The sequence below is a fragment of the Salminus brasiliensis genome, chromosome 3, assembly GCF_030463535.1.
Source record: "Salminus brasiliensis chromosome 3, fSalBra1.hap2, whole genome shotgun sequence".
Classification (NCBI taxonomy): domain Eukaryota; kingdom Metazoa; phylum Chordata; class Actinopteri; order Characiformes; family Bryconidae; genus Salminus; species Salminus brasiliensis.
Genome location: NC_132880.1, coordinates 31,366,927 through 31,394,486, shown reverse-complemented (window position 1 = coordinate 31,394,486; position 27,560 = coordinate 31,366,927). Strand labels below are relative to the sequence as shown.

The following is a 27,560-nucleotide window of genomic DNA, read 5'->3' as shown; positions in this document are numbered from 1 at the left end:
ACCTCACAAACCTCCTGTTTTTTCCCCCAAAAAGCAAGGAATCATGAAAATGTGCGCACACACACAGACGGTTGAGACAAGCATGCACAGTCTACACACATCAGAGCTTTTGCAAATGGTTGTCAGCCTAACAACACAGACTTTCTAAATGGTGGAGCACTCACTGGATTGGGGGGAAGACTGGGTCATCCTCTGTCAGAAACACAAAGGGATCCTCTTTGAAACCAAAAAGCTTCATCTTCTTTGAAGGCGGGGGGCTGAAAGAGAGCAGTTCGTGTGAGGGAGCCCACAGTGACCAGGACAGGTGAAACAGCCAAAAAACATCCAAAACACAACCAGTACAATCAACCTGCTGACTAACTAGGGATGTGTTACTACTGCTACTTGGTCAACTGACGGTCATATTACTGTGTTTATTGGTTTAAAATTGAATTGTAGTTAAAATAAATAAATTAAAATACTACTACAGATGGCGGTCAAGACTGCGTTTAAGCACAGATATACTTTACATCAGACATCAGTACGCAACCCACTGCGTACTAAGGAGTGAGACAGAGAACGCATCACAGGATATTAAAATCTACACTCGACGCTAAAGGTGGTCTCACTGACCTGATGCAGCTTACCTTCACTAGACTGTTTTGTTTGGACTTCTCTTAAAAGGACACCACAGGAAATCTTGCACAGTAGGTGATGTAATGATACACGTACTCGTGCCGAACTGTCAAAACATGGACTTCATGGTTCGGTGCGAGCAGTCGTACAGACAAAACTCGGCATGCTATGTACCCTAAAGTGCCCATGAGTGGACAAAGACTGATGAAAGTAAAGCGAACCCAAAATTTCACAAATAAGGGTTCTGCCCGTACAGCTGTAAGCCCTTGGCAAGTGCAGTTTGGATTTGCAAAATATTCTGAGAGAGAGTGCAACGTACCCATGACTAGACCAATTGTGCTCTTTCAGGCTCCGGCTGCTAATGGCAGGCAGCTTGACCAGGGATTTAAGCTGGTATACTTAACGGTAACACTGGGGCTTTATCTTGTTCACACAAGCAGCTCTTAAACAGCATTTTCTAGAGATCAGCCTGAAACCTCTCTGGTTTAATTACTGTACCTGCCCATGTAAAAGGGCATATGAGAAAAGGGGCTTTAGAGAGCCCCAACTATTCTACGCCACAACAAAAGAGAGGAAAAAAGGCAAAGGCAGAGGGAAGGGGAAAAACGACATGCAGCCATAGTCAACGAAAGTGCGGCTGCTACTACTCACCCACATACTCCGTCTTTCTTAGCCTCTGGCTCCGGGGGGTTTTCTGGCGCATCAGCGATACAGGGGTGAGCCTCAGCGGGGGTCTCCCTGTCTCCCTCTTCAGCAGGAGGCTCCTCTGCTTGGGCTGCCTCACTGGAGGGGGTGGCCTCCTTGTTCCTGAACTGGATGAATGAAGGGAGGGAGGGAGAAAAGGTGTCGGGGGTGATTAAGTTAACAACACTGAATGTTGTGGTGAGGAACGCTTTAAAGGATTTCTTCTGATGACCCTTATGAAGGTCATTTGCGCAGCAAAACAGTGCACCACCACTCCAGAGTCAGCCAAATCTTCCTGAAGGTCTTTTGCAGCTAAATAGGACTCCTGATTCACCTAGCAATACTACAAGCAGTTTTTTCAGACCTCATCTTGGCCACCGTTCATGTCAACAGCCATTTCTTAATTACATTACTGCTTAAATGAATCCATTTCTGCTCATTGTTGGGACAAAGTATTTATAAAGTTCTGCAATTTACATCACCTGCACTTTTCTAACAATAAATGTGGACATGTCAGTCATAAGCTAATTAGTATTCGAGACCTTGGTAAAAGTTACAAGACCTCAAATCTCTTTTTGAGGCTCAAACTTTTGAAGTGTGCTCTTATTCATAATTTTCCCACTCTAAAATTGTACAACAATACACTACTCTTACACTAATACTTCACCTTTGTCTGTATGCCTTTTGGAGGTCTGTGCATCAACATACTGAACTATTCACAGTAGCAAATTATGACTGGTGTGCTCAAACCTCTGCATGCAACTGTGCATATGCAAAAAGAATATGCAGCTATTCTTCTTCATCTTACTGTTTTTAGGTTAAGTCCTGGTATTTGTCATGTTCATGTAATTCACTACCACTCTGACAGACTACAGTACACACCGGAGTGATATCTTCGGTTTCCTTGCACCCCACACACACAAAAAAAATCTTATTTTAAAATTAGAGGTTTTGCATATAATTTGTATCGCTAATATAATACACACCGTTCTCCTTTAACGTGGCCAGACTGTGTTACCATTTCCTCTCAAACAGAGCAGAATCTAAAATCCCCGTTTTTAGGAGCTGAAGCACAGAGCTCTCTTTAGCAGGCTTAAGCCCTGCACAGCCTCAGGGCTCAGAGAGAAATATCCAAATCATCAACACAGAAATACAGCTTAAGCTTTAGTTTACAACCCCAGCACACACACAGAGATGGGACAGAGTAGCAAGGCCACATTAACAGAACAAAACACTCCTCCTCGATCATCGAATGACCTCAGTTCATCAGCATAACAATGTAAATCAAATCCACGTAGGACATTCTGCGTCATGACCATATGACGATACTGAGGTACACTGAAGGATCATTATAAACGAATCTAATTAACCAACTGCACACAGATTCAGAACCAGAACTGCAATAAACTACTGGATTCTAAAGCTGTAGAGCATTCAGAAGTGCATACCGTCGCTGCCACACAAAACCTTCAGATCTTTAAGTAAGCAACATTACAGAAGAAGAAAAAAAAGGTATGCACAAACTATTAAGTTTCAATGTTACTTAATAGGAGTAACCACTCCTATGAAGTTGATCCATGTAATTTTGGAGCATTTCTATTGGTCTATTTAACATGTAAAGGATCGATTCAAATCATGTCAAAAAGCAAAAATCAGCAAAACAGATTTTGAGTGATAGCAGTAATACATGATCTGTTTCAGATTCTAATGTAGTGTGATTATCAGAAGCATGTTCATAATTGCAGTACTTCAGATTCAGAATTAGAAAAAAATGACTTAAAAACTGGGGGGGGGCATGCTCTATTAACCAATTTTACATTTTAAAAGACACACACACACACACACACACACACACACACACACACACACACACACACACACACCTAATGTTAATAAAGAGCATGAAAGTATGCAATAATATATAATAGCATAATAACCAAAAAAATAGTCTTAGCCACCTAAACTATGCACACTTGAGGAAATGTGTTTTTCAGCACATAAACAGATTTAAAATAGAATTTAAATAAAACACAAATTGGAATTTTTGCACACAGGTCAGATTTGCTTTTTGAGATGCAGCACAACACACCACACTGCAGATGGCAAACTAATTCTTTTGACATTTGTCAAAAAGTACTGGTTGCTGGAACACAACTGATCACTGGTCGGCTGACAGTGAAACCTTGCAAAAAAAACAAACAGCTGGTTGTTCATTTTAATTCATTACGTTCCCTGATGTTTGCACAAATTGTACAAATAATTCATACTTTGTGCGCAAAGCCTTAAAGTAGCAGACTGCACACACTCATTTGTAGTTGCTTTTTATCAGAATCTGAATTCTAAAGCTCTGAAGCTAACAGGCTTTCGTTCACACTGTTCAGCATCTCTACTGGGGAAGCCCATTGTAAAGCAAGGCGTTTTACACAGAACACACACAGCTGACGTCTCCCATTACCTTCGGTTGGCGACGGTTCCATGGCATGGGGGACTTTTTCACCAGTACTGCCACGAAAAAGCCACCAGTGTTCTGATGATGTGGTAATATCCTCATGCTGCAAACACAAACACAATTAACATGCACCGTGTGTCCATAAATGGGCCCTGATGAGATTGGGATGATGAAAACCAGACTGACTAAACTTCTCAGTAGAGCAGGAGCACCCCCCAGTGGAGTACTATGCCATGACTAGGCTAGGGTTAGGGTTCAGTAGAAAGTAGTTTCAGCCTCACATGCTGAGAGTTACACAGACTGTCACACAGACATTTATCAGAATAATCTCAGTTACACTCTTATCAGCTTTCCAAACTACCATCTACTGTTTTGTTTGTTTTTTTTAACCGAGTTCTAACCATTTCTCAGGGTCTGATTAGTCTTGAGTAACAGGAGTCTGTATTTGATAAAGCACAACAGTCTGAGCTTAGCTGTTTTACATGGGAACTCTCCCTTTTTAAGATTTTTCATATGTAATTTTTTGACGAATGAAACAAAAGTGCAAATTCATGATATTTACTCACATTTTTAGCTTATTTATTGATTGTTTGATTGATAGCAGACACCCTTGCCAGCCAGAATCGCACTGAGGTGAGGCGAGAGGATGCCATCTACCCACCCGGAGAGAGCAAGGCCAATTGTGCTCTCTTGGGCTCTGGCTGCTGATGGCAAGCAGCACGCTCTGGGATTCAAACCATGAATTATAATGTCAGAACCTTAGTCTGCCGGGCCAAAAACAAATTAGGCTGTTGTAAAGTCAAGAGGGTTTAGTCGGATCACATCCAACTGATACCATCCTGTCTTTTTGCTGGTGCAAAAACAATGTGTGGTCAGGCTCAGAATCTCAATTTACACTTATTATTTACCCATCTATTTTTCTTTAGTTAAACTAAACATTTGACAAAATTGAAGGCAATACTTCTACAAAAGCTAAATTAAGCTTCTTAATCAAATGTTCAGATCCACCGTAAATAGCGCAGCTAGTAAGCTTGCTCATATAAATAAAACCTGATTTCAAGGAACATCATCCCAAAAAATATATAATTTTCCAGCTTAGGACTCCTGCATCTCAATTTCCAGATTTCAATCTCAATTTTAGACTGCTGGTGACTGGTGGTCTAGATTATACCCATGGCAAACTAGCCAAGCTAACCAGTTTATTCAACAAGCCACAAAAGAAACTGCGATAGAATATTGAAGCTGGAGCTCTCCAGAATGAGATGCATTTATCAAGCAGTGTTAGATTAACAGCCATGCACAAAGTGATGGATTCCCAAACCAAACAATGGGGTAGGTGATTAAATAAAAACAATAACTGAAAATGAGACAGCAAAACCTACTGGACTCTTGGGTAATGTGCAAAAGATCGTTTGCATATCGAGACTAGAACCAGAGAAATATCCGAAAAGTAATGCTGCATGTCTGAGCTCACCATCTCTCCAGCTTCAAGCTCTGTAGTTTCTCTGGGTCGGTCGGGGGGAACATGGTGGGTCTGATCTGGGTGTGTCGACTCGTGGGCACTTCAGACCAGTCAGAATACCACTGGCCCTCTTTGGTCATCAGCTGGATGGACAATAAGGGGACAGTGAGAATTACAGTCAACAGCTCACTATGCACAAAACTCCCCCAAACATGCGGGAGCTACAGCAAATGGTCCCTCAGCTGTAGAAGTAATACAACTGAGAATAATAATTAATAGCGGCAGATAACAGATGATCACCTTCCATGATGTAATTCCTGGCATGTACTTCAGGCCTGGCAGGTCAGCAGAGGCATCGACCAGCTCTAATGCGCCTGAAAGAGGCAGGAGACCATTTAAACATACTTTAACCACAGTCCTTACAATAAATCTGCCACATCCTTTTAAAGCCCAAGATGTTGGCCAAACATGCTAATGTGGCTTGCAATGAAGGCAAGGTAGTAAGAGTCAATCAACACAGTCATTGTCACAATGATAATTAATGGGAACTTGTCTTTAACTCTTTGCAATGGTACGTTTATTTTTTTTTAACTGAGCCGTTTCTTCAAACTGCTCCATCTAAATCTTAACGAAGTACCAGAATGTCCAACTGTTGATCTTGGAATAGCTGAATCGTGGAAGATCGGTACAAAAAAAAACTGACATACTCTAAACCTCAAACACTGGTGTCTTTTCAGCATAACTAGAACGGAGCCGTAAAAGCAAAGCAATGCCATAACACAAGAAACTGCCATGTCTTGTCTCATTACAGCTACGCCCCCTATAGTCACATATACTAGTGAAAGCAAGAGTCTAAACTGCAATAGCTACTTTAGAAAGGCTAAAAAAAAAACTAATAAAAAAACAGAAAGGCAAAACAAATAACATCAGAACTATGAAGGAAACACCTTCAAGAAATAAATAAATAGAAAAAGGCCAAGAGCTAATGTTAAAATAAGCTAAATCTAGGCTGACTGGAGACGGGCCAATCAGGCGCCAGATGAAGGGGCATTAGGTTAAAAGCTATTTTTTTTAGCTAGTTAACCAAAGACTGAGAGCGCGCATAAAGAACAGAACTATCCAAATACACACAAATGATTACACACAAATAGAACTACTTATTCCGGTTACTGTACTAGGGAACACTAGGGGCCTACCATGTCATGTGTAACCAGCCAATACAGGGTCTATACACTTTAACCAAATTCAAATTCAAGGACTTTCCATGACTTTAAGCACCAAAAAACTAAATTCCAGAATCAAAAATTCCAGGAAATTGTTTACAGCTATTTATACAGGCTATCTACTTCACAGCATAATGCACGTTCACGATACCACAGCCAGTGTGCATGGTCATATGAAACACAGGCATCCGTTGCTGCCACTGTAAGTTTATTTGATATTATTCTATAAAATGACAGGAGCTCATTACAATATTCTCCATGATTTTAAGTACTTTTTTCAATAGTACTTTTTCAAGGACTGTTCAGTACTGGATCTCAGCAAGTTTATTTTGACTTTCCAGGAGCTGCACAAACCTTGCAATAAAAGCAAAGCTCCATAAGCATACCCCACTACCATGAATTGACAAAACAGCATGTTTTATTCCGAGGCAAAAATAACAGGGTTGCAAAAGAAGCTTTGAGTACCCCATTTGTGCATGTTCTGCCCCCAACCCAAGTCACATTAATACATATACATTAAATAACTTAAAGGCACCATATGTAATTTCAAATAAATACAAAATAACAGGAAATAGTCTGCTAAACTTTACAAAAAGTGTATCTTGTGCATATGGCACTTGCTGGCTATATGTACTGTCAAGAGATGGCAGATACAGAGCCAAAAAGGTGTGAAATCTTAGACCAGATGAGGGCAAGGACACGTGTAAACATTGGGGAGGCAATGGAGTGCTCTGAATTTTAAAAGCTGGTGGGTGGGTGACCGTCAACCCGCCTTAGCATTTCAAATTATGCATGAACAATGATCTAGGTTCCATCAACCTTCCTTGCTAGCTCAGCTGATACAAACCTACAGCCCTCTTGTTGGTCTCTAGTCTTAAAGAAACAATATGAACACATACTTCATTAACTTTTACATCATTGTATTTTAGATGCCTTTTGTTTGTTTGCACCATATTTTGGTCCACGAGCCCAGTGCCGTTACCCTGGCAATGCATGTGCATGAAGTTGAGAAGGGATGGTTGGTTGTTCGTTTTGCCGTTGAGCTCAAATATCAACAGTCGACCTCCCAAATCATATACAGAACCAATGCATTTCTGTGGGACCTTTAAAGAAGAGTTAGAAAAGCTTTACACATTAAGACTGGAGAATGACAGCAGTACCTTCACTTTTCTCCAGCAGGGATGCGATGACTGCTTCATCCTCAATGGGGTTCAGAGAGCAGGTGGAGTAAACCATCCTGCCACCCACAGCCAGCTGCTCCACTCCACGCACTGCTATCCTCAGCTGCAGTCTGGCACAGAAAACATATGCAAATGAAGACATATTCCCCATCCAGGGCTGTACAATCTATCATTTGTTAATGATTATAATAATATTATTGGCTTTTGCAATCCTCATCTCACAAAAGGCTGCAATATGCAAATGTGTCCTTTAATAATCACAAAAAGTGTGCAGTGTATTCCATCAGACAGTCTAGATGAGTTCAGGTGTTCTGACTCAACTAAAGTAAAGCACTGGATTAAAATAGGCTGATTTTAATGACATTAATATGCATGCATGATAAGCATGATAAACTGTTGTATACACAAAAAACACTATACTGATTCTTACTTAACGTCACATACTAGGACTTGCTATACATAATTAAACAGGATTTATTACGGTCTCTTTTTAGCGAAACATGCAGCCGTTCAGTCTTCCAGTACTGATGATATCCAAGACAAGTTCAGAAAAGCATATTGCAACATATTTCATCATTACTGCAATAATTTATCATCATTTTGCCCACCCAAAACACTCAGCACTACAATCAAGTACGCCATTATTGGGCTTGTACTTTTCCTCGGCAATTCAATACCCTGGATCCCCCACAGCAATCAATAAAGCACATCTACTGTATCTTGCAAGACCTATCAAAATCTCATTATGCATCAATACATTTACATCGCTATTTTTTTTTTTTTTTTTTGCACATTTAATGCAGTCCTAACTCCATTCCATCCATGAACAACAATTGCAGCAGCCTGGTACAGAGAACACATGCCTGTTTTCACCTGCAGTCCAAAGGAGAATATATAGAACACATGGTCCTAGACTTCAATATAAATATCTGAAAATGGGACAAGAGCCAGATTAAAGTCAAGCCTAGACTAAAACAAATTTTAAAAATATATAAATAAATAAATAAATAAAAAATAAATAAATAAAAAAAAAAACGCTTGAGTGCATCCAAGTAAGGAAAAGCATCCTACTATTTTGCAAAAAAGTGATGTTAGAAATTGCACAATTGATAAATGGTTCATATGGAATTCGTCTATGTGAAAGCCAACCAGATAGAATGTGCCCCAGCCCCCACAGGCATGTTTTGTACTACACTTTTCAGCAATCAGTGCTACAGTAGCTTGTCTGTGGGATCAGAACCAGACCATCTAGCCTTCATTCCCATTGGATCAATGAGCCTGGGGTGCCCATGACCAGGTCACCCTTCACCAATTATCCTTTTTTGGACTTTTGGTAGATACTGATACCGCATACTGATTCTACTGCATACTAGGAAAACCCCATAAGACCTGCTGTTTTGGGGATGCACTGACCCAGGTGTCTATACCTCCATACTTGGTGCAGATTGGCTTTTGACCTTTGCCATCAAGTACCCTTTGAGCTTCAAGAACAGCTCGGCTCGACCTGCAAATTCCTTAAGCTCCACAGAAGACAAGCTCAGGCTTTTTTCTGTCCTGGCACTGAAGTGGCGGAACAAACGTCCCCTGGGTGTCCAAACAGCAGAGAGAATTTGGGCGACTAGTCGAGTACTATGGTCTCCATACTGCTTTCTGTCTAAGCTTATTATTATTATTGAGGTATTATTGAGTTAACAGCAAAGCACTTTTGTAAGTGGCTCTGGATAAGAGTGTCTGCTAAATGCAGTAAATGTAGCAATCACAATTTGGCCTGTCAAACAAGCTCAGATTCACGGCAGAGCCAACTAACCCACCAGTTCTCAGTTCCCTCTGGCACTAGCAATGCTCCAGACATTAGGAGAGTGAGGAGTCCTTATAATCCACCACAACAGCTTACAGATGCATGTGCTAGCACGATGAGAACATCATATATAAAGAACATTGATGCAACACGGAGAAGCGTAAACACCACACCGGCATACTCCACCATAGCTGTGGACCCACATTTTCAGATACTCTGTAGTAAGAAAGCTCAAGAGTCTCTTACCCATGCAGATGTAAGCTGTTGCTGGTTGTCCACTTCTTCCACACGTCTATGTTCTTCCTCATCGTTCCATCTCCACTGCAGACAGAAAGACGGTGCTTCATTTTTTAAATCATTTTGCATTTCCTTTCCCCTCCAATTAAATTGAAATTTGATTACATTTTTTTATCAACTAATAAGCCTAGGGGTTCTAAGAAGATTCTTCACATGTTCTCCCCCCCACCAACTAGCTAAGACTTATCACATCAGAGTATGCTAGCATTGCTAGAAAGGGGTAAAGGCTATCTAGCCTGTGCTCCTTCCAAGTCACATGAAGCCAGCCAACATGTCATTGGACAGCCAAACACATTTGGAGGAAAGAGCCAACAGAGCAAGGTTAGTTATGCCCTATGGTACTCTTGAGCACATCACAGAGGATCATGATATGTATATAGGAGAGCCAGCACTTAGACTGCTGTGGCACTCGTGAGTCCATTCTAACTGCTAGAAATAACTAAACCTAAAAGCTTTATGAAATTAATGTCATTTTTTGCATCTTATGTGGCATTTTTAAAGTAATCAAATAGATTACTCTATCAAATAGAGTGTGGTTTGACAGTTTATGACCATGTATAAATACTTTTTTTTATTATTATTAAATAATAGACCAAAAAATATAGATTCTAAAAGTGACTCCTACTACAGTCCTTTAGCTACGCAACATGCTTTTGTCAATTTTATTTTTAAACATAACAGCACAGACTTTTTTTTTTTAATTACTACTTTGAGCAGTCCAATTCCCACATGTTTTATGGCTTACATTTCTGGGCAGGTCACTGCTGCATCAGCCACTTTGATTCATAAAACCACAAGCATGTTTCCTGTGACCACATGAGCTCATATGCACAGAAACTACATCCCCATCATTTACATCTGTGCTTGGCAGAGGACACTGCATATTTTTTTTTCCCCCTCGAGGCTGTAATTCTGTAATTCCTCAAGCCTAGGGGCAACCTGATCCTATATGGGTTTTAGAATAACATGGCCAGCCATAATCCCAGCTTTTATCTTCAGCTCACATCGTTTCACTAAGAGAAAAGCTTAGGTAGCAGGCGCTCCTTGGAGATACGTTGTGTGTAATGTGTTCATGTCTCTCTGGTGGTCATAGCAGGTACTGAACATGCCCTGTTTTGCTTGGCGCTCACCACCACGTAAACGCAAACACTGACATAACGATAGAGTGCGAGACTGAGTTTGAGACTGCCTGAACAACGAAGAGCAAGTAAATCTTTCTTGCTTTTAGAAAGCGTGTTTTAGCTTTGCGCTGTACTTAGGTCTGTTTTGGCTGTTAATATGTGCTTCTTTTGTGAGGTGTGGGCCCTGCAAGCTTTAGCAATCTTTTTAGGGCTATTCAAGTGTTCTGCACACAAACATTTTCAGCATGTCTGGATGCAAAGATTTTCAGAAATTCTTTTTTTTCTTTTCTTGACAAAAATGGAAAACAAATCTGGATGAAGAGAAAATATGTGGATGTGGAGTCTCATATCCAGATATTAAATTTGAAACAACAAAAATGGAACATTTTATGGAAGTATAAAATGTCTCCTCTTCCTCACCTGCAAGGCACATCACACAGCACTCGGTCATAAAAGAGTACATCTTTCTTGCCGTTTTGCTCCACCAGCAGGCGTGGGATGCAGGAGGCATCGTGGTTCACCACCATGATACATGGACTGTTCAGCCTTTTAGCCTGGTGCACCAGCAAGTAACATCGCTTATTATCCACATCATTGGCAATTACAAAGCCCTCTGCAAACAGAAAGAAAAATGTACTAAATTATGGTTTAGTGACAGCAAACTATATCTGTGGCTTATCTGGAATTAGGAAAGTTAAAGCAAAACCATTGTCAGTTCTCCATACCAGGGAAAGGCACGTCCATATCAGAATGCAGCATCTCTATGAGCTGAGCAGTCTTTGATCCTGGAGCTGCACACATGTCCAGAATCTGTGTAACACAAACATTATGCAAGTTTAGAAGAGTACAAACAAACCATCAAGACACCATGTGCATGAAAGGTGCAAACAGTACCTTATGGTGAGGCTCTATTTTCAGCAGAAGTGGAGGAATCATACTGACAGCCTCTTGTCTGCTAATATTTCCCTGAAAATGAATAATAAAACAAACAAAAAACAAAACATGACTTTACACATCAAACACTTCGAAATTAAGTAGACTATGCTCACAGTTGCGACAAATCAGATTTTTTTTCAGATTTAAGTTAAGCATGTCAAACATGTAGCCATAACTGTATTTTAATTGTGTGTGTATGTGTATGTATGTATGTATGTATGTATATATATTTATTTGTTTTAAATAAACCCAGTGCATATGAAGAATCCAGAACCAGGCCAGAGAGGACTTGCTTAACACAACGGAACTCTAACAGCTTCAAGATCACGTAAAAAAAACACACAAAAAAAAAAAAAAAAAAAAAAAAAAAAAAAAACACAGGGAGTATGACGTCTGTCATTGCCAGTCCGGGCTGGAACTCTGCCACTGCATGATGTAACTTTGGTGGACTATGCACAAGATCTCTAGCAAGAACTGCATAACATTTGTAAATTCCTGTAATATTACTCTACTGGGTCAGTCAACATGCTTCCTTCCTTTTTGGTAATTGTTCTGGATGCGTGCAGCTGTGCACAAGGGGGCGCACAACTTGTAAAAGTAAATTAGACTTTACCAACTACACCAAATTGGATGAAAAAAGTGCATGTCTTTATTAGCCATGGAAATAGTGCTCTTCTGCAAAGGACCAGCAAACTGTGTATACAGAGCAGTTCTGTGTTTTCCATTGCTACATAACTGACAGCACAATAAGCCACGTCACAATTACGTACACTTTTCTATGATCAGGCGGAGCATTGGGAGGGAAAATGCCTTGCATTGCATGTTGTGAAATAATTAATGCCACAACAGCTGTAACCAGAGCAGTCATTTTGACTGTGACTGAACCATCTGCAGTAAACGCATCAATTTGTGAACATCTTGGAACCTACGCAAAAAGTTTACTTACAGATTCAGTCTCGCTGACTAGGAACTGGTGGAATTTCTCCAGAAGTGGAGACTTCCTCAGGATCTTTCTGCTCATGTTGGTGTGCCAAGCCTGTTCATCAGGGTACCTGTAATACCACACATCCCAAATGAGGGTTTGCACAACACACAACAGCATTCAGAAACAGCTGTTTCATTACCCAAGCTTTAACAGTCTTAATATTCCTACCAGGTTAGAGCCTGTGGGGCTTCTATCTTCTGACCATCTATCTCTAGGTCCTGAATCTCCTTAAAGTATTTCTCTTTCAGGGTGTGGAGGATTTCTTTTGCATGGCTGTTGGAGAAAGGAACAGGTTAACATTTAGAAATCCTAGTCACTTCTGAATATCCATAATAAATGACACTTGCTGTGAAGAGGTAAGCACAGTAAATGTTTAAGAGACCTCAATCTTCGAGATCTATTTGGAACCTGTAATAGATGTCCTTAGTCTACAGGACATTGTATCTGTTACATATAGTGTTACACAACACATTTTCATGGTGGAACCGAATAATCGTTACCTTTTGTAACCAGTAATCCTTATGGTAGCAGGCAGTGGCTCCCTCATAGCTTCCATAAACTCCTCAAACTCTCCCTCTGGCACAATCTTCAGCTCCTGATAGTATTGCTCAAACAACTTGTTCTCCTTGACAATATCAGCGTAACCTGCACCCCAGCCCTGTCAGGAAAGCATTCACAGAATTATCAACAGAGCATGTAACAGCAATAGAGAATAGACTGGACAGCAAGCCATTAGAAACTCATCCTATAGCTGCCGATTCTCGCTCTGACCCAGAACACAGCTTTTAAATCTACCAGATTTTCCTCCAAATAGACAATCAGCAATTGTGCAAGTCATTCTTATCATGCCCAATCTGTATTGCATTTCATGAGTCAGGCAGGCGCTCTCATGCTGTATTTAAATGCTGCTGCTATACTTAATTACAAAATTAAGCTCATTGAAATGCCAGTGCTGACTAAAAATGTGCATGGTGAAAGTGTTGAGTTCATTTAGCTCACAAAACATGAGCTTTGGGCATTAAAAAAAGAAACCTGATCATTAAAAGCTATTTATGCTGTACAGATGAAAGTCAGCCCCATTAAAAATGACTAACACATGATGTTAGCATTATTTAAATAATGAATAAATATTATATAAGTCCTACAGGGACCGCTGGAAGAGTTTTCGGGGATCAATTGTTAGTCAGATTGGTTTGAGCAGCTTTCCTTTCTTCTATGTGAGTAATTGAATCACTGCACCAAGTCATGTGGTGGGTAGCAGGCCAACTAGTTGCATGTACTCAATTCAACAGTTTGTATTTCCAGGTACTGGCACTTTTACTCACTCATCCCAGATTGAGATGATTATGATTATTATTAATAATAATAATAATAATAATATCATCATCATCATTTCATTGGTTTAGCTCCTGGGCTGCTTGTTCTGTTCGCCAAACCTCTTGCAACTTGAGAATAGCCCCTGCAGCTTTAGGATCTAGCTAAATAAAGAAGAGCAGAGTAGAGTCGAACAAGCTGCAGTTCTTATGTTGACCGATGATGCTGGAGCTGTTCTGGCTCGACACCTTACCAAAGTTAGTTTGTATTAGCTCCTTTTACCTCTTGAGACTCTCCATTTCAGTGCAACAGCAACACTTTCGCTAAAGCATGCGTTTAAACTTGCAGCCACTTCCGATCCATTCAGAAGTAGAAGAAGTCATTGCCAACCCACAGATAACAGCAGAAGCGGAAAAACGCTTCAAACCTCAACGACCAAAATCAGCACCTGTACTTAACATCCAGCCTGCAAATTCTTCATTTGAGCCCAAATATCCGACTTTTATTCCCTCGTGTGTTGCGATGTGCTGCGATGTGCTGCTGCTGCTGCTGTGCGTGTAAACTAACAGACTCACAGCGTCTCTGCTCCTCTTCCCATCCGCGCCTCCGTCCCGGCCTCCTCCATTCCTCGGTCTGTTTCTGTTTCTTTTGCCCATCCTGGAGAGACAAACAACACTGGATAAAAATCTCCGAAGCGTCTTAAACCACTAACTGAGCTCTTCCACAAGAATATGAGCTAGACTGGAGCTGAAGCTACTGCTAAAGCTAGACTCATGTGCTGTCACGAAGCTCAACACGCCACACAGCAGCGGAAGGACCTGCAGTGGCCGAACTCGCGCCTGAATTATATTCCTGAAAATGCGATGAAAAAAAAAATACTACTAACTGTAATCATTTGTAACTATAATCATAAATAATCTCGTTATTTCTCGGTCCCTCTCTCAATTTTATTCAGATTTGCTTTACTGGCATGATGCGTTTAGCTACATTTGCGCCGAGCACATATACAGCTACATTAAATTATCATACAATGCAAAACATGCAATTACAAAAATGTGGGGGGAGTATACTACATATGATACACCAGAGAAACTATAATGTTAATTGTTAAATATACATATTTAATAAATGGAGAAAAACATGCTTCTTTACCATTGGCTTATGAATAATGAGATACATGATACGTTCATTCTATTGGCCTATTTCTTCACGTGAACCCCGCCCACTCTTCTCGGCATTGGTGGACACATAGGATGACCGTGAGGTGGTGTGTAGGTACCGGTTTGATAACCGACACTGAACTGTACCTTAAGTGAGCAGAAACTATATTTTCTACTGCCTTATAATCTCTACATCCCGCAGCACTTTCAGTATTACTATTATTTTTTATCATCTCTCGTTTTTTAAGCCAATCATGGACACAATTCTTCTTTTTTTTTCTTCTGAAGAGGAAGAGCTTTACATTTTGGACTGTTTCTCTTACTTTATGATCTTAATGGCAGTGGTGACATTTCTGGCTCTGCTGTTTGAGAATGTGCCTTATGGCAGGTATTCAGATAGGAAATTTGGGTTTCCAGTGAGTGTCAGAGTGGCTTGGTTCATTCAGGAGCTGCCTGCCTTAGTCGTGCCTTTGACTTTAGTGCTGTGGACCGCATCCTCCAAGACGGGGCACCTGCCCAACCAGCTGCTTCTTGCCATGTATTTTTGCCATTATGTCCAAAGGTAAGGTACTGTGCGTAGGGATGGGAGATACCACTGATTTTCTGGTCAGATATGAGAAAGATATGAATATAGACATTCCTCTATATGAATATAGACATGAATGAATATGCACTGGGGAATGTTTGCACTTACAAAAACTAATATAATAATATCCTGTCATATTAATGTGCCGGGTCAGTCAGTGAAGTAAGTCTGTATCTCTCTGCTTGTCAACAAATGCACGTTTACAGCTGTCCAGAAAAGCATGTCCTGGGGGGAGTGGCTAAAAGTGTGAATTACCCTTTCTTGACTATAGGGGGAGCCCAAGAGCAAGAAAAGGCCTTTTGCTGTATTGCTGCATTAACTAAACTCTTCAATTGAACCTTTTTGTGTATTTTTTTGTGTTTGTGTATGTTTATCAACTGGTTATTGTATTTTTTTCTTGACAACAAATAACAAGTGATATTTTTCCCTGCACAGTTTATTGGTTAATATTTAAACTTAGTGGATCAGAGTTGGTTTGGTGTGAAATTAATTACAGAGAGTAATTATAGAGAAGCTCACTGATTACAGAGATTGCAGAAATGATTTACTTTCCCAAACCACCACTGAACTTGTGTGGTTTTATATATTTCTATGTGGATACAATAGTGGTAGATTTGCAAGGTGTTCTTTGGGGATAATTGTGCTTTCAGTTATTTGGACTCTATAAGACTCTCCTCAGTGCACCATTTCACATCAAACCACTATTTATCTATGAAATTCAGAAACATCAGTGACATTCCCCCATAAAAGTATATGTAGGCTGACCTTATATTAGGGCTATACCAGAATAATGCCTGTGTGTATTTTTCAAATATCCAGTTCTTTGCAAAATCGGACGGTCGTCAGAGTGTGCTCTCGGGCAGTTGGTTGGTTGGTTAGAAGAACTCAGGTTTGGTTGCTGATCGTCACATTAAAAATGACTGGTTAAAGAAAACATCTGGTCTTGAAACATATAAACGAGGATCTGTTTTCATAATAATATCAGAATGTGAAGTATAAAATGTTTTCAGTCATTTGCTTAAATATAGAACACACTACAGTAACGTTGTGCATTGTTGGATTAAACTGTGCTCTTCTTTCAGGTCTCTCATATATCCGTTTTTAATCCGAGGAGGGAAACCCACACCGTTTGCATCCTTTGCCCTGGCTTTTGTTTTCTGCATCTACAATGGCTACCTTCAGGTGCGATACCTGAGCCACTACGCAGTGTTCCCCTCTGATTGGATTACGCATCCCTGCTTCATCACAGGTGGGTGGTGTATTAGTTGTGTGTTTAGACTGCAGGCCTGCTGTCTGCCTTTTAACTCTGTGGTCTGAAAAGAGAAATGGCAATGCAGCCCCACCCCCTAGTCGTGGTAATTGACTGTTCTGCGTTGTTATGTGACCCGTGCATTGCACCTGCAGGAGCTTTTAAGACATCCCATTCTAAATTTTATCCGTTATTGAGTCAGCCGAGCGATGGGCACTTTTATGCGACCCCACTCTGTAACTGTTCTTGTGGCTGAGTTGCTGGGGTGCCTACATTTGTCCACTTTTCAATTATACAACTTACAGATGCTATTATATATATATATATATATATATATATATATATATATATATATATATATATATATATATATATATATATGCTAGTTGTGGCCATACTTACAAATGGATAACAGTAATTATCAGACATAATCACAAATAATCCCAGCAGCCTGTATTTGTCTGAGGGTTTGAGAGATATTGCACCCTCAGGTTGCTTCAGTTGATGGTTTTGTGATAATTTATTCATGTATTTATTCATGTAGGGTCCTGTCTTTGGCTGTTGGGATGGATGACTAATCTTTACTCTGATCATATTCTGAGGAATCTGCGTGCTCCTGGAGAAACGGGGTATAAAATACCAAGAGGTAAACTACTGTTCTAGTCCATCACATCCAACAGTGTGATTATTCTGCAATAAGATCAATACCATGCAGTCAGAATTCACAGTGTATGCGAATTGAATGAATTGGAATGGTTGAAACGGTCGAATTAAAGTTCTTCGCAGTCAATCTCAGTGCGGCTGCCAGGTGTGAAGCAAAACTCTATTAGCATGCCATTTCCAGCCATTAACACTACTAATGTTGACTGTAGTTAAACCATACATATTTATCATCATCATGTAAATAGTGAACCACTACCTCTTGGAAGAAGGGGAGAGGTTTGACTGCAGTTAGCATCTGTCATCTGTCAGCTGTCAACTTATCTTTGGTGTTAATGACTGAAAACTGCTTGTCAGGATGGTTTCACACTCCCTATTTGTCACTATTGCTTTATTTGTGCAGTTACCAAATTAAAACACAAATAATGCAATTCTCAACACAGTAGGAACTTGTGAGGTGTTTCACATCAGTTTCTACCTTAAAAGATGCTAAAGAACCTTGTGTCACTGAAGTAGGCGAGAGCAATCTACCACATTTTGATTATTAGATTACCAGAAGCCATAATCCTTTTTGATTAAGCTTTTTGTTGTGGATTTTTTATTTGTTCATGCTTATGTGTCCTCTCTCATAAATGATACATTACAAAAAAAGAAAATATCAATAGTCCTCCAATGAGGGAGGGTGGTGGTAGGCCTAAATAAAAAACAAATAACCCTAGCTAGCTCTTACTGTGAGTTGTTTTTCTGCAAAATGATGCTCTGTTACAGGCACCAGAGGAGAGATTCAAATAATATAGGAGTGAATTATGTAAATGATGTCTTCTACAGACAACCAGTAACAGTTAGGGCCTATTAAGCATTCAACCACCTTTGAGCTCAATTTACATAAAGGAAAAGTGTATCATCTTTAAATTTCCTGTGCTTTTAAGCAGACATAACTGCAGATACCTGCATACTAAGATAGGGCGATCCATGTGTTCACAAACATGAAAGCTGTCTGAAAACTTTCACCTAAAAAGTCCCATAAACTGACATATTTGTTTTAGCTTTTTTAACTTTTAATTGGGTGAGTGTCACTACTTTTTGCAAACCATGCACAGTAGGACTGTTTTTGAGACACAATAGTTAGCATACTAGACAAAATTATGTGCCACACAGATATATTACATCATGTACCCATTCAGCACAGTCAGACATTTTTCTTTTTAAAGGTGTATATCTTTATTTTAGATGACAAAAGCATTTACATGAATTAAATTAATTTAAATACTATTTAATATAATTTATATATATCATTCTAACATCACTTATACAGCTGGAATCAATGTCTTGTGCTCACAAAATATGAATTTGACTGTTTTTGAGACACAGCGCAGCCGCTACAATACATAGTTAGCATACTAGTCATATAAGATTTTGTGCTACACCAGTATATTACATCACAGGTATTACTAGCTTGTGTTATGAATCCATAACACCATACATTTTCAGTTTATTATGGTCAAAAGTTGTTGGTTGCTCTTAATTATTTTTTAATTAAACGTAATTAAAAATAGAAAAACACTTCATTAAAAACTTAAAGACTTTAATACAATACAGTCTTTAATACGTCATTAAATTAATAAATATTATTTCATATTTTAATGTCACTCTGTTGGAATCAATGCCATGTGCTCAAAAAAGGTCTCAAATGTCTCAACTTTGACCTGTCCATCACATTCCATCCAATATCACGTACCGCTTTCAGATGAGTAGTGCGTATTCTGCTGGCTTCATGTGGGCAGATGACCGTTGGCTAGGATAGGGTGACAGTAGCCAGCTGAGTTGATGGATCCAAAAGGGAAAATAAAAATAGGCGCGCTTTTGACTCATCGCCTCCGACCTGTCAGAACAAACCTTGTCAACAGATACTAATCAACCATGACAACAATCCTTCTGTTCCAGCCCTCCTCCCTTTTTCTGTGTATTCACGTCTGTGTGATGACTTTCATTCATTACTTGTTTGCAACGGTTGAACATAAAGGCCAGAAAAATTGTTGTGTTACAGCTCTGCGTAACCCCTTTACACTTGAGTGGTAGACCCTGGGTGAGTCAGTACACACTTCAACATGAAGGCTTTTTTTCTTAGGCTGTTGACAGAACTGGCCAGTCACAGCATGTTCGCTTATTGAGGTACAGACTGAAAAGGAGTCTAAAAGAATCCTTAGTTTGCATAGTTAGAATTTTTTAAGTGGAGTTTTTAGAAGGCTCCTTCACAGGTGTCCAGAGAAGGCTTTCTACTAGATTTCAGAGCATTACTGTGAGGCCTTGGTTGCATTTAGTAACAAGAGCATTAATAAGGTGAGGATGTTGGATGAGCACCACCCCACCTGATTCCAAATTCATCTCAAAAGTATTGGATGGCACGATCACCCCTGAGACGTTCCACTGCTTCACAGCTCAGTCCTAGGGGCTTTATGACCCACACCTGGCATTGGACATGGTGCCAATAAGTTCATTTTTATACCTATTCTATTGATAAGATAAGATAAGATAAGATAATCCTTTATTAGTCCCACAGTGGGGAAATTCTCAGTGTCACAGCAGAAAGGGATAGCAAGACACTCCGTTACAAAAAATGTAGATAAATAATTTACACTATATACACAATATAAATAAGAATAAAAAAGCAATAGCAATATTATTTACAGGTATTATTTATTGGCAATACTTCTCTACAGGGGCTGTGTGTGTGCGTTTGCACTCTGTTTCAGCAATGCGTGCAACTTAAAGTAGCTGAATGCATTCATTAGAAGGGGTGTCCACAAACATTTGGACATAGTGTATATTTAGGATACACTAAAATGGCATGCAGAATAATTTTTGTACACATTGTAACACATTTTTCTGTCATATCGTGATGTATATCTGAGCAAGACACAGTGTCACCAGTGTTTTCAGGATATTATTGGTGATTAATTGTCCCTGCCCACTTGTAGGTGCATTTTGATGGACGTTTACAGGAAAACTAGTGTTGTCTTTTAAATGATAAGAAAGAGAAATAAATTAGGTGAAAAAAAGGTGGAAAAGGTTCATTTTAATTACAGATTTGACTGTAAGTGACGATTGTTCTTCTGTCTTTTGTAGGTGGGATGTTTGAGTACGTTTCGGGCGCTAACTTTTTGGGTGAGATTGTGGAATGGGCCGGATTTGCCCTTGCTGGTCACTCTGTCCATAGTGCAGCCTTTGCCTTCTTCACCTGCGTTGTTCTCTCCAGCAGAGCAGTAGCTCACCACAAGTAAGACCTTCCAAAACTGTATCTGTACCAGTGGTGCTTAAGTAGAATTTTTTTTTATTTCTGCATAAGATTTCCTAAAATTAGAATCATAGAAATATTTATTTATTGGAAAATTTTTCAATATTACATATCTGTGGGTGGCAAAAGTATGTGAACCTTTCCTTTCAGTGTCTAGTGCGACACCCTTGTGCAGCGGGAACGGCAGCTAAACGTGTTTGGTAGCTGTGTATTAGTCCTGCACATCGGCAGCTTGGAGATATTTTAGCTCATTCCTCCGTACAAACAGCTTCAACTTTGTTATGTTTTCCTCCCATGAACTGCTTGCTTCAGGTCCTTCCAGAGCCACCACCGTGTTTCACATATGGAATAAAGTTATGTATCCTGGAATGCAGTGTTTTCATTCCTCCAAACATAAAGCTTATGATTTTAACCCAAAAGATCTGTCTCATCTGTCCACAAAACATTGTTCCAATAGCTTTCTGGCTTTAGCAAACTGCAGACGGGCAGCAGTGTCTTTTTTTGGAGAGTAGCAGTTTTCTCCTTGCAGCTCTGCCAGGAGAAAAAGGCCTTAGACTTTGTGGTAGTGGTTTCATGCCTTGCTCTTTCACCTGATCTTTGCTGGTCGACCCCTCCTGGGTAGGGTAATAATGGCCTTAAATTTCCTTCATTTGAACATGATCTGTCTGACTGTGGATTGGTGCCGCCCAAACTCTTTAGAGATTATTTCTGATGACTTTTTACAGCCTGATGAGCATCAACAACCTCAGAAATCTCATTGGCTCGTGCCATGATGCACTTTCATAAATATGTATGGTGAAAAGCAGACCTTGATAGATGTGTGTTTTTTAAATAAAAAATCTAATTTCACCTTCAAATGATCTGCTAATCCTAAAGGTTCACATTGTTTTTCCACTCACAGATAGGTTATGTTGGATATTTTTCCTTAATAAATAAATGACCAATCTAATATATTTGGCTCATTTGTTTGATTTGGTTCTCTTTATCTAGGATTAGGTGAAAATCAGGTAAAGTTTTGGGGATAAATATAGAACATTCTATAGGGTTCACAAACTTTCAAGCACCACTGTAGTTCAACACATTAAGTAGTATATTGTCACTGTCAGGCAAAATTATTTTTTTTATCCATTATTGCCTTTTTCCATTATTATTTACATTGTAAAATGTATAAAATGTGTCATGATATATGGACCAGTAGAAATGCTCCTGTTAAGTTACCATTTTGCAGATACCTGGTTATTTTTGCATAACAGAAACAATATGATCATTCAGATCTTTTTGATAACTGTGTTCTTGTGCAATCCTGACCAAATTGTTTATGTGTTTTATCCTACAGATGGTATCTTAGCAAATTCGAGGATTACCCCAAATCGAGGAAAGCTCTGGTTCCATTTGTGTTCTAATAAGGATCTCCTTTCGTACTGTGAAAATGAACCGACTTGTGGAGCATTAGCAAGCATGAGGACTTGTTTTGTCTTTGAGCTGCGTCCTAACCATCAGATTAAGTCTGCTTGTGGACAGAAATGATTTTTAACGATGAATCACTGTTGCCTTTTGAGTTTGTCAAAACAACTGTACAGGAACGAGTGTAACTAAGTTGACAGTAACTAAGTTAGTTATTCCTTCCCTTAGAGCAGTGGTCTCCTGTTCTGCTCCTGGAGAGCTACCTTCTCTGAGACCTTGGATCTAACCCTAAACCACACCAGCTGATTCAGTTGCTTGATAGCCTGGATGGACTGTATTAGGTTTGGGTTGGAGATAAAACCTACTGGATTGTAGCTCTCCAGGCAGAAGGTTGGAGACCACTGCTGTAGAGGGAAGTAGGAGAAGGGGTGTCTTCATTAAAAATATTTATTTATTAGAAATAAATGCCTCTTTCCCCTTGATGTGCTTGTGAAGCTTCCTTCTGTAGCTGTGTTTACATCAGCTGCTCCATCCATCATATTCACATACACAGTTTTAAATTCAGAACTTTCAGCTCACCACTGCAAACTACTGCGTTTGTACACCTGTGATCCAATGTCTGGATGCCCTACACATATTAGAAGCTGTATATTATTGAAATGTTGTCAGTCTCATCGACAGTAAGCTGACAGTCAAGAGACTTAATTGGGGTTAAATGTGGTAATATAAGCTGAATCTAATTCAGGGTATGTGATACATTTGTGGACTATGCTAACTGTGTGGAAAAAGCCTGCTCACTGGACTTGCCCTGTTCGCTCACCTTTTGTAAAGTGCTAGCTTAGTTTACAACACCCTTACCTCAAGTATAGTCAATCAGCCAACACAAATAAGTAAACTCCTTAAGTCCCCGAATCTCCCAGTTTCCTCTCCAATATATGGAAGCAAGGGACTGGCTTATTTGAGGTCAGTTATGGAACGGGAAGTGTGTAACAGCTGTAATCTGCAGAGGCAAGCATGGACAGGACTCAACTGTGGAAAAGCAAATCCTTTCACAAAGAAGTTGACACAGTGTCTGCTTTCTGATTAAAATCAATGTGGCCCATTACTATAACCTCCTGAGACCCAGACTTTTGCTTGGTGTGCATTTTTTTTTATTTCTTCTATGTGGGATTAATAGGACCTAACAAGTATGATAAGGGTCAAAGGGCCAAAGGGTCAAAGTTTTAAACAATTCAGTATATATGAGGACGCAGGATCTCAAGAGGTTAAATGAGTTTGCTACCTTTGCTCTGGCACCACTGATACACGGATGAAAATATCAAATATGAATAGGAGACATTTTTGATGTCCCAGTAGAGAATAACTTGCAATCTCCTTGCAGCTCTGTTTACTTGAGTGAGTCTGTGTCCAAGTATTTTACTAAACTTTTTGATCCTGTCGACTTTCCTCTATTCTTTCTGATCTGTATCTATGTACTCTAGTGCATCAAAAAAATTTAATAACTGAAATATTTTGTAAATGCTCATTATTATTCAAAAAGCTTTTGATAGATAGATAGATAGATATTTTATTGATTCAGAAAGACATTTAGCAGTCAGCAATTGCACAGTACAGCACAGTATTACAATACAATAATCACAATAAATAGAATAAATAAAACATAAAATATGAAAGGCAGCGCATTTATAAAGAATAAGGAATGAAGCAGACAGATGACAATACTGAATAGGTATGTGCACATACTGGTATTTAAGTAAAGTATCTGTAGTGTTCAGGAGTGCTGATTTACAGGATGGACAGTAAAGTGAAAAATAGTGCAGATTAAACCTACGATTAAACATAAGTATTGTATTATACATAATATTATTATTATTATATTGTATGTAAGTATATTGTATGTATTTTCTTTGATCAGTACACCTTATAGCTCCTAAACTCAGAAATCCAATATCTCAAATTATTAAAATATTAGTTTGATCAGACAGAAAAAGATGTGCAATTCAGAAATGTCCAACTTCTGATAAGTACGTTCATTTATACACTCAATATGCATCACTGCAGAGTGTGATGGAGGCTTGTGGCACTGCTGATATGTCATTGAAGCCCAGGTCGCTTTGCTAGTGGCCTTCAGCTCACCTGTATTGCTGGATCGGGTGTTTCTTATTTTCCCACTTGACAGTATCTCATAGATTCTCTATAGGAATCAGGTCCAGAGAGTTGGCTGGCCAATCAAGCACCGTAATACCATGGTCAGCAAACCATTGGTAGCAGTGTTGGCACTGTGGGCAGGTGCTGGAAGTCTTGCTGGAAAAGGAAAATCGGCATCTCCATAAAGCTTGTCAGCAGATGGAAGCATGAAGAGCTCCAAAATCCTCTGGTAGACGTCTGCGTTGACTTTTCACTTGATTAAACACAGTGGACCAACACCAGCAGATGACATGACACCCCAAATCATCACAGACTGCGGAAACTTCACACTGGACTTCAGACACCTTGGATTGTGTGCCTCTCCACTTATCCTTCAGACTCTCTTGGCTCTTGAAGCACTGACACCAGCCTCAGTCCAACTTCTTGAATTGACTTTTCTTAACAATCCTCTCATGGCTGTAGACACCGCTGTTGCTAGTGCACCTTTTCCTACCACATTTTCCTCTTCCTTTCTTAACTTTCTATTAATATGCTTAGACACAGCACTCTGAGAACAGCCATTCATTTTGGCAGGGACTTTCTATGGCTTCTGTGTTGATGGTACAACGTCTTTTGGACGACGGTCAAGTCAGCAGTCTTCCCCATGATTGTGGTTGTGTGTACTGATCTAGACATGGTGATAGATACATGGTATTTACACTGTTTGAATAGTAAATTACTCAAAATCCAGTTTAATGCTCTAATAATCAGAGATTTTGGATTTCTAATTTTCATGTGCTCTAAGCCATACTGTTTAAATTCCTTCAGATTATCAAATGAATCTACTTGAAGGAGCACCCAGTGCTGTGCGCACACCATAGCTTGTATACTAATTGAAAAGCATTGCCTAAAAAATGTAATGCCCTTGAGTAGTCACATATAAGCCTAGGGTAACCATGCACAATGCTAAACATTGGCAATATCTGTATAAAGCCCCTTAGAACTTGTGCAGCAGAACAGTGAAATTCTTTGGGATGAGTTGGAGTGGCGTTTCTTATCCAGAATGAATTATCCAACATCAGTACCTGATGTCAATAATGTACATTAAACTAGCTAAGTTTACAAATCACAAGGGTGTCTAGATACTTTTGGACCCATAGAGTGCAGGAATTCCCTATTCACAAAGCTTCTCATTGTGGATGTGATCTCCGACCAGTCCCTACCAGTAAGGCAAGGTTAAATAGGGCAGGAATCTGATCGTAGATCAGCACTCCTGGTCTGAGAAGCTTTATGAACGTAACCCTAATCTGTCTCAGCTGCTCTGTGTCTGTGAGGGATTTCCCCCATGGTAACACACACTGCACATGAGCAGAGAGTGAAGGAGCTATTACGTAATGGTAGGGGGAGGAGTGTCCGTCTGTGCTCCAGTACACCACTGGCTGAACTAGACAAAATTCAATCTCTGTGAGGAATCTGGAGTGTTCTCCTTATGTCTGTGCTTCCTGCAGGTGTTCAGGTTTCACCCCCACCTCCAAAAACACATGCTGGTAAATTACCCCTCTGTGTTAATGTATGTTAAACCCTGCAATGGATTGGTGTAAATAAATGAAATACTTTGCCTCCCCCTTTTAGTTAGAAGACCACCTGATTATCGCCTACAGCTGGTTTTCTCACAGGCTTTTAATTCACTCTTACATTTTTCATGGTACATGAAACACCAAAGGTTTTTGGTGTTACATCTTTGATGTTACTCTTACACCTGTTACCTTTCCACCTTTTGAAGTTACTTTTTTATCTTTTACTTTTTCATGTTACAGCTTGAGATGTTACTCATGCACCTTCATATTACATCTTTAAATTGTAGACGTTTTGATGTTTCTCTCATGCTGCTACTTGTCTTTTGAAGTTACTCTTACTGCTGTTACTTATCTTTTGAAGTTACTCTCACACCTTTTGAAGTTACTCTTACTGCTGTTACTTATCTTTTGAAGTTACTCTCACACCTTTTGAAGTTACTCTTACTGCTGTTACTTGTCTTTTGGAGTTACTCTCACACCTTTTGAAGTTACTCTTACTGCTGTTACTTATCTTTTGAAGTTACTCTCACACCTTTTGAAGTTACTCTTACTGCTGTTACTTATCTTTTGAAGTTACTCTCATACCTTTTGAAGTTACTCTTACTGTTACTCATATACCTTTTGAAATTACTCTCTCTTTACTTACTCTTACTGCTTTTACTCTCACATCTTTTGAAGTTACTCTTACTGCTGTTTCTTCTACACCTTTTGAAGTTACTCTTACTGCAGTTACTCATCTTTTGAAGTTACTCTCCCACCTTTTGAAGTTACTCTTACTGTTACTAGTACACCTTTTGAAATTACTCTCTCTGTACTTACTCTTACTGCTTTTACTCTCACACCTTTTAATGTTACTGTTACTGCAGTTACTTGTACACCTTTTAAAGTTACTTTTAAGTGTTACTGCCATACATTTTTTAAGGTTACTCTCACACTTCTGAGACACAAATGCTTCTTTAAAAGTGACATTGGCAGAGTTGAATAATATTCTCTTACACATAAAAAAATAACATATAATACACATTCAGAAAACATTTGGAGTGCTTTTAGAATACAGCTTGAGTAAAGAAAATCATTTTTACCACTCTAATTCACATTGTTTCATTTTACTTGCTGTTTTCATATTTAGTAAGGATTGTAAAGGTATTCCCCTAAAATGTAAAACCTAACGGTATTCTTTTCAGAGTATAATAATGGGGTCCGAACACAGATGCTTCATTTGTGTTTTCTGAATGTGTATTCCTAATACTTGCATTGTGTATGAGAACATCCCATATCTGTAGGCCTCAGTGTTTACATGTGGTATGAAATAAAGAAAATCTATTGTCTTCTTTAATCAGGCTATCTTATCAATATCTCTGCCTGCTGCTGTGTCATTGGTTGCCTTTATATTAGCTAATATGGAAGCCAGGCTTCTGAATATGGGAGAGTAATGAG

The 27,560-nt window shown here is 39.4% G+C and overlaps 2 protein-coding genes across 3 annotated transcripts in view; one reads left to right on the top strand and one right to left on the bottom strand.

The window, feature by feature from the left end:
* The window catches only part of nsun2 (NOP2/Sun RNA methyltransferase 2), a 22,922-nt gene extending 8,055 nt beyond the window's left edge, over positions 1 to 14,867 (bottom strand). The window contains exons 1-14 of one of the 2 annotated variants that reach the window (XM_072675893.1): positions 14,641 to 14,867; positions 13,252 to 13,409; positions 12,920 to 13,024; positions 12,713 to 12,818; positions 11,725 to 11,796; positions 11,556 to 11,640; positions 11,251 to 11,443; positions 9,659 to 9,733; positions 7,594 to 7,724; positions 5,511 to 5,584; positions 5,223 to 5,353; positions 3,755 to 3,851; positions 1,267 to 1,427; positions 165 to 257 (exon numbers count right to left, since the gene is read on the bottom strand). In XM_072675893.1, the coding sequence (XP_072531994.1) occupies positions 165 to 257; positions 1,267 to 1,427; positions 3,755 to 3,851; positions 5,223 to 5,353; positions 5,511 to 5,584; positions 7,594 to 7,724; positions 9,659 to 9,733; positions 11,251 to 11,443; positions 11,556 to 11,640; positions 11,725 to 11,796; positions 12,713 to 12,818; positions 12,920 to 13,024; positions 13,252 to 13,409; positions 14,641 to 14,721 (1,562 nt within the window). In that variant the 5' untranslated portion in view covers positions 14,722 to 14,867. Of the gene's footprint in view, positions 1 to 164; positions 258 to 1,266; positions 1,428 to 3,754; positions 3,852 to 5,222; positions 5,354 to 5,510; positions 5,585 to 7,593; positions 7,725 to 9,658; positions 9,734 to 11,250; positions 11,444 to 11,555; positions 11,641 to 11,724; positions 11,797 to 12,712; positions 12,819 to 12,919; positions 13,025 to 13,251; positions 13,410 to 14,513; positions 14,609 to 14,640 lie in introns of those variants that run through there. The other variant, XM_072675894.1, reaches the window with a different exon arrangement.
* Positions 14,868 to 15,340: 473 nt separating this feature from the next.
* On the top strand, positions 15,341 to 22,842 carry srd5a1 (steroid-5-alpha-reductase, alpha polypeptide 1 (3-oxo-5 alpha-steroid delta 4-dehydrogenase alpha 1)). The gene is made up of 5 exons (XM_072675895.1): positions 15,341 to 15,787; positions 16,894 to 17,060; positions 17,605 to 17,706; positions 20,847 to 20,997; positions 22,352 to 22,842. Exons 1-5 carry the CDS (start codon positions 15,480 to 15,482, stop codon positions 22,416 to 22,418), a joined length of 795 nt encoding a protein of 264 aa, XP_072531996.1. The 5' UTR covers positions 15,341 to 15,479; the 3' UTR covers positions 22,419 to 22,842.
* Positions 22,843 to 27,560: the final 4,718 nt, after the last annotated feature.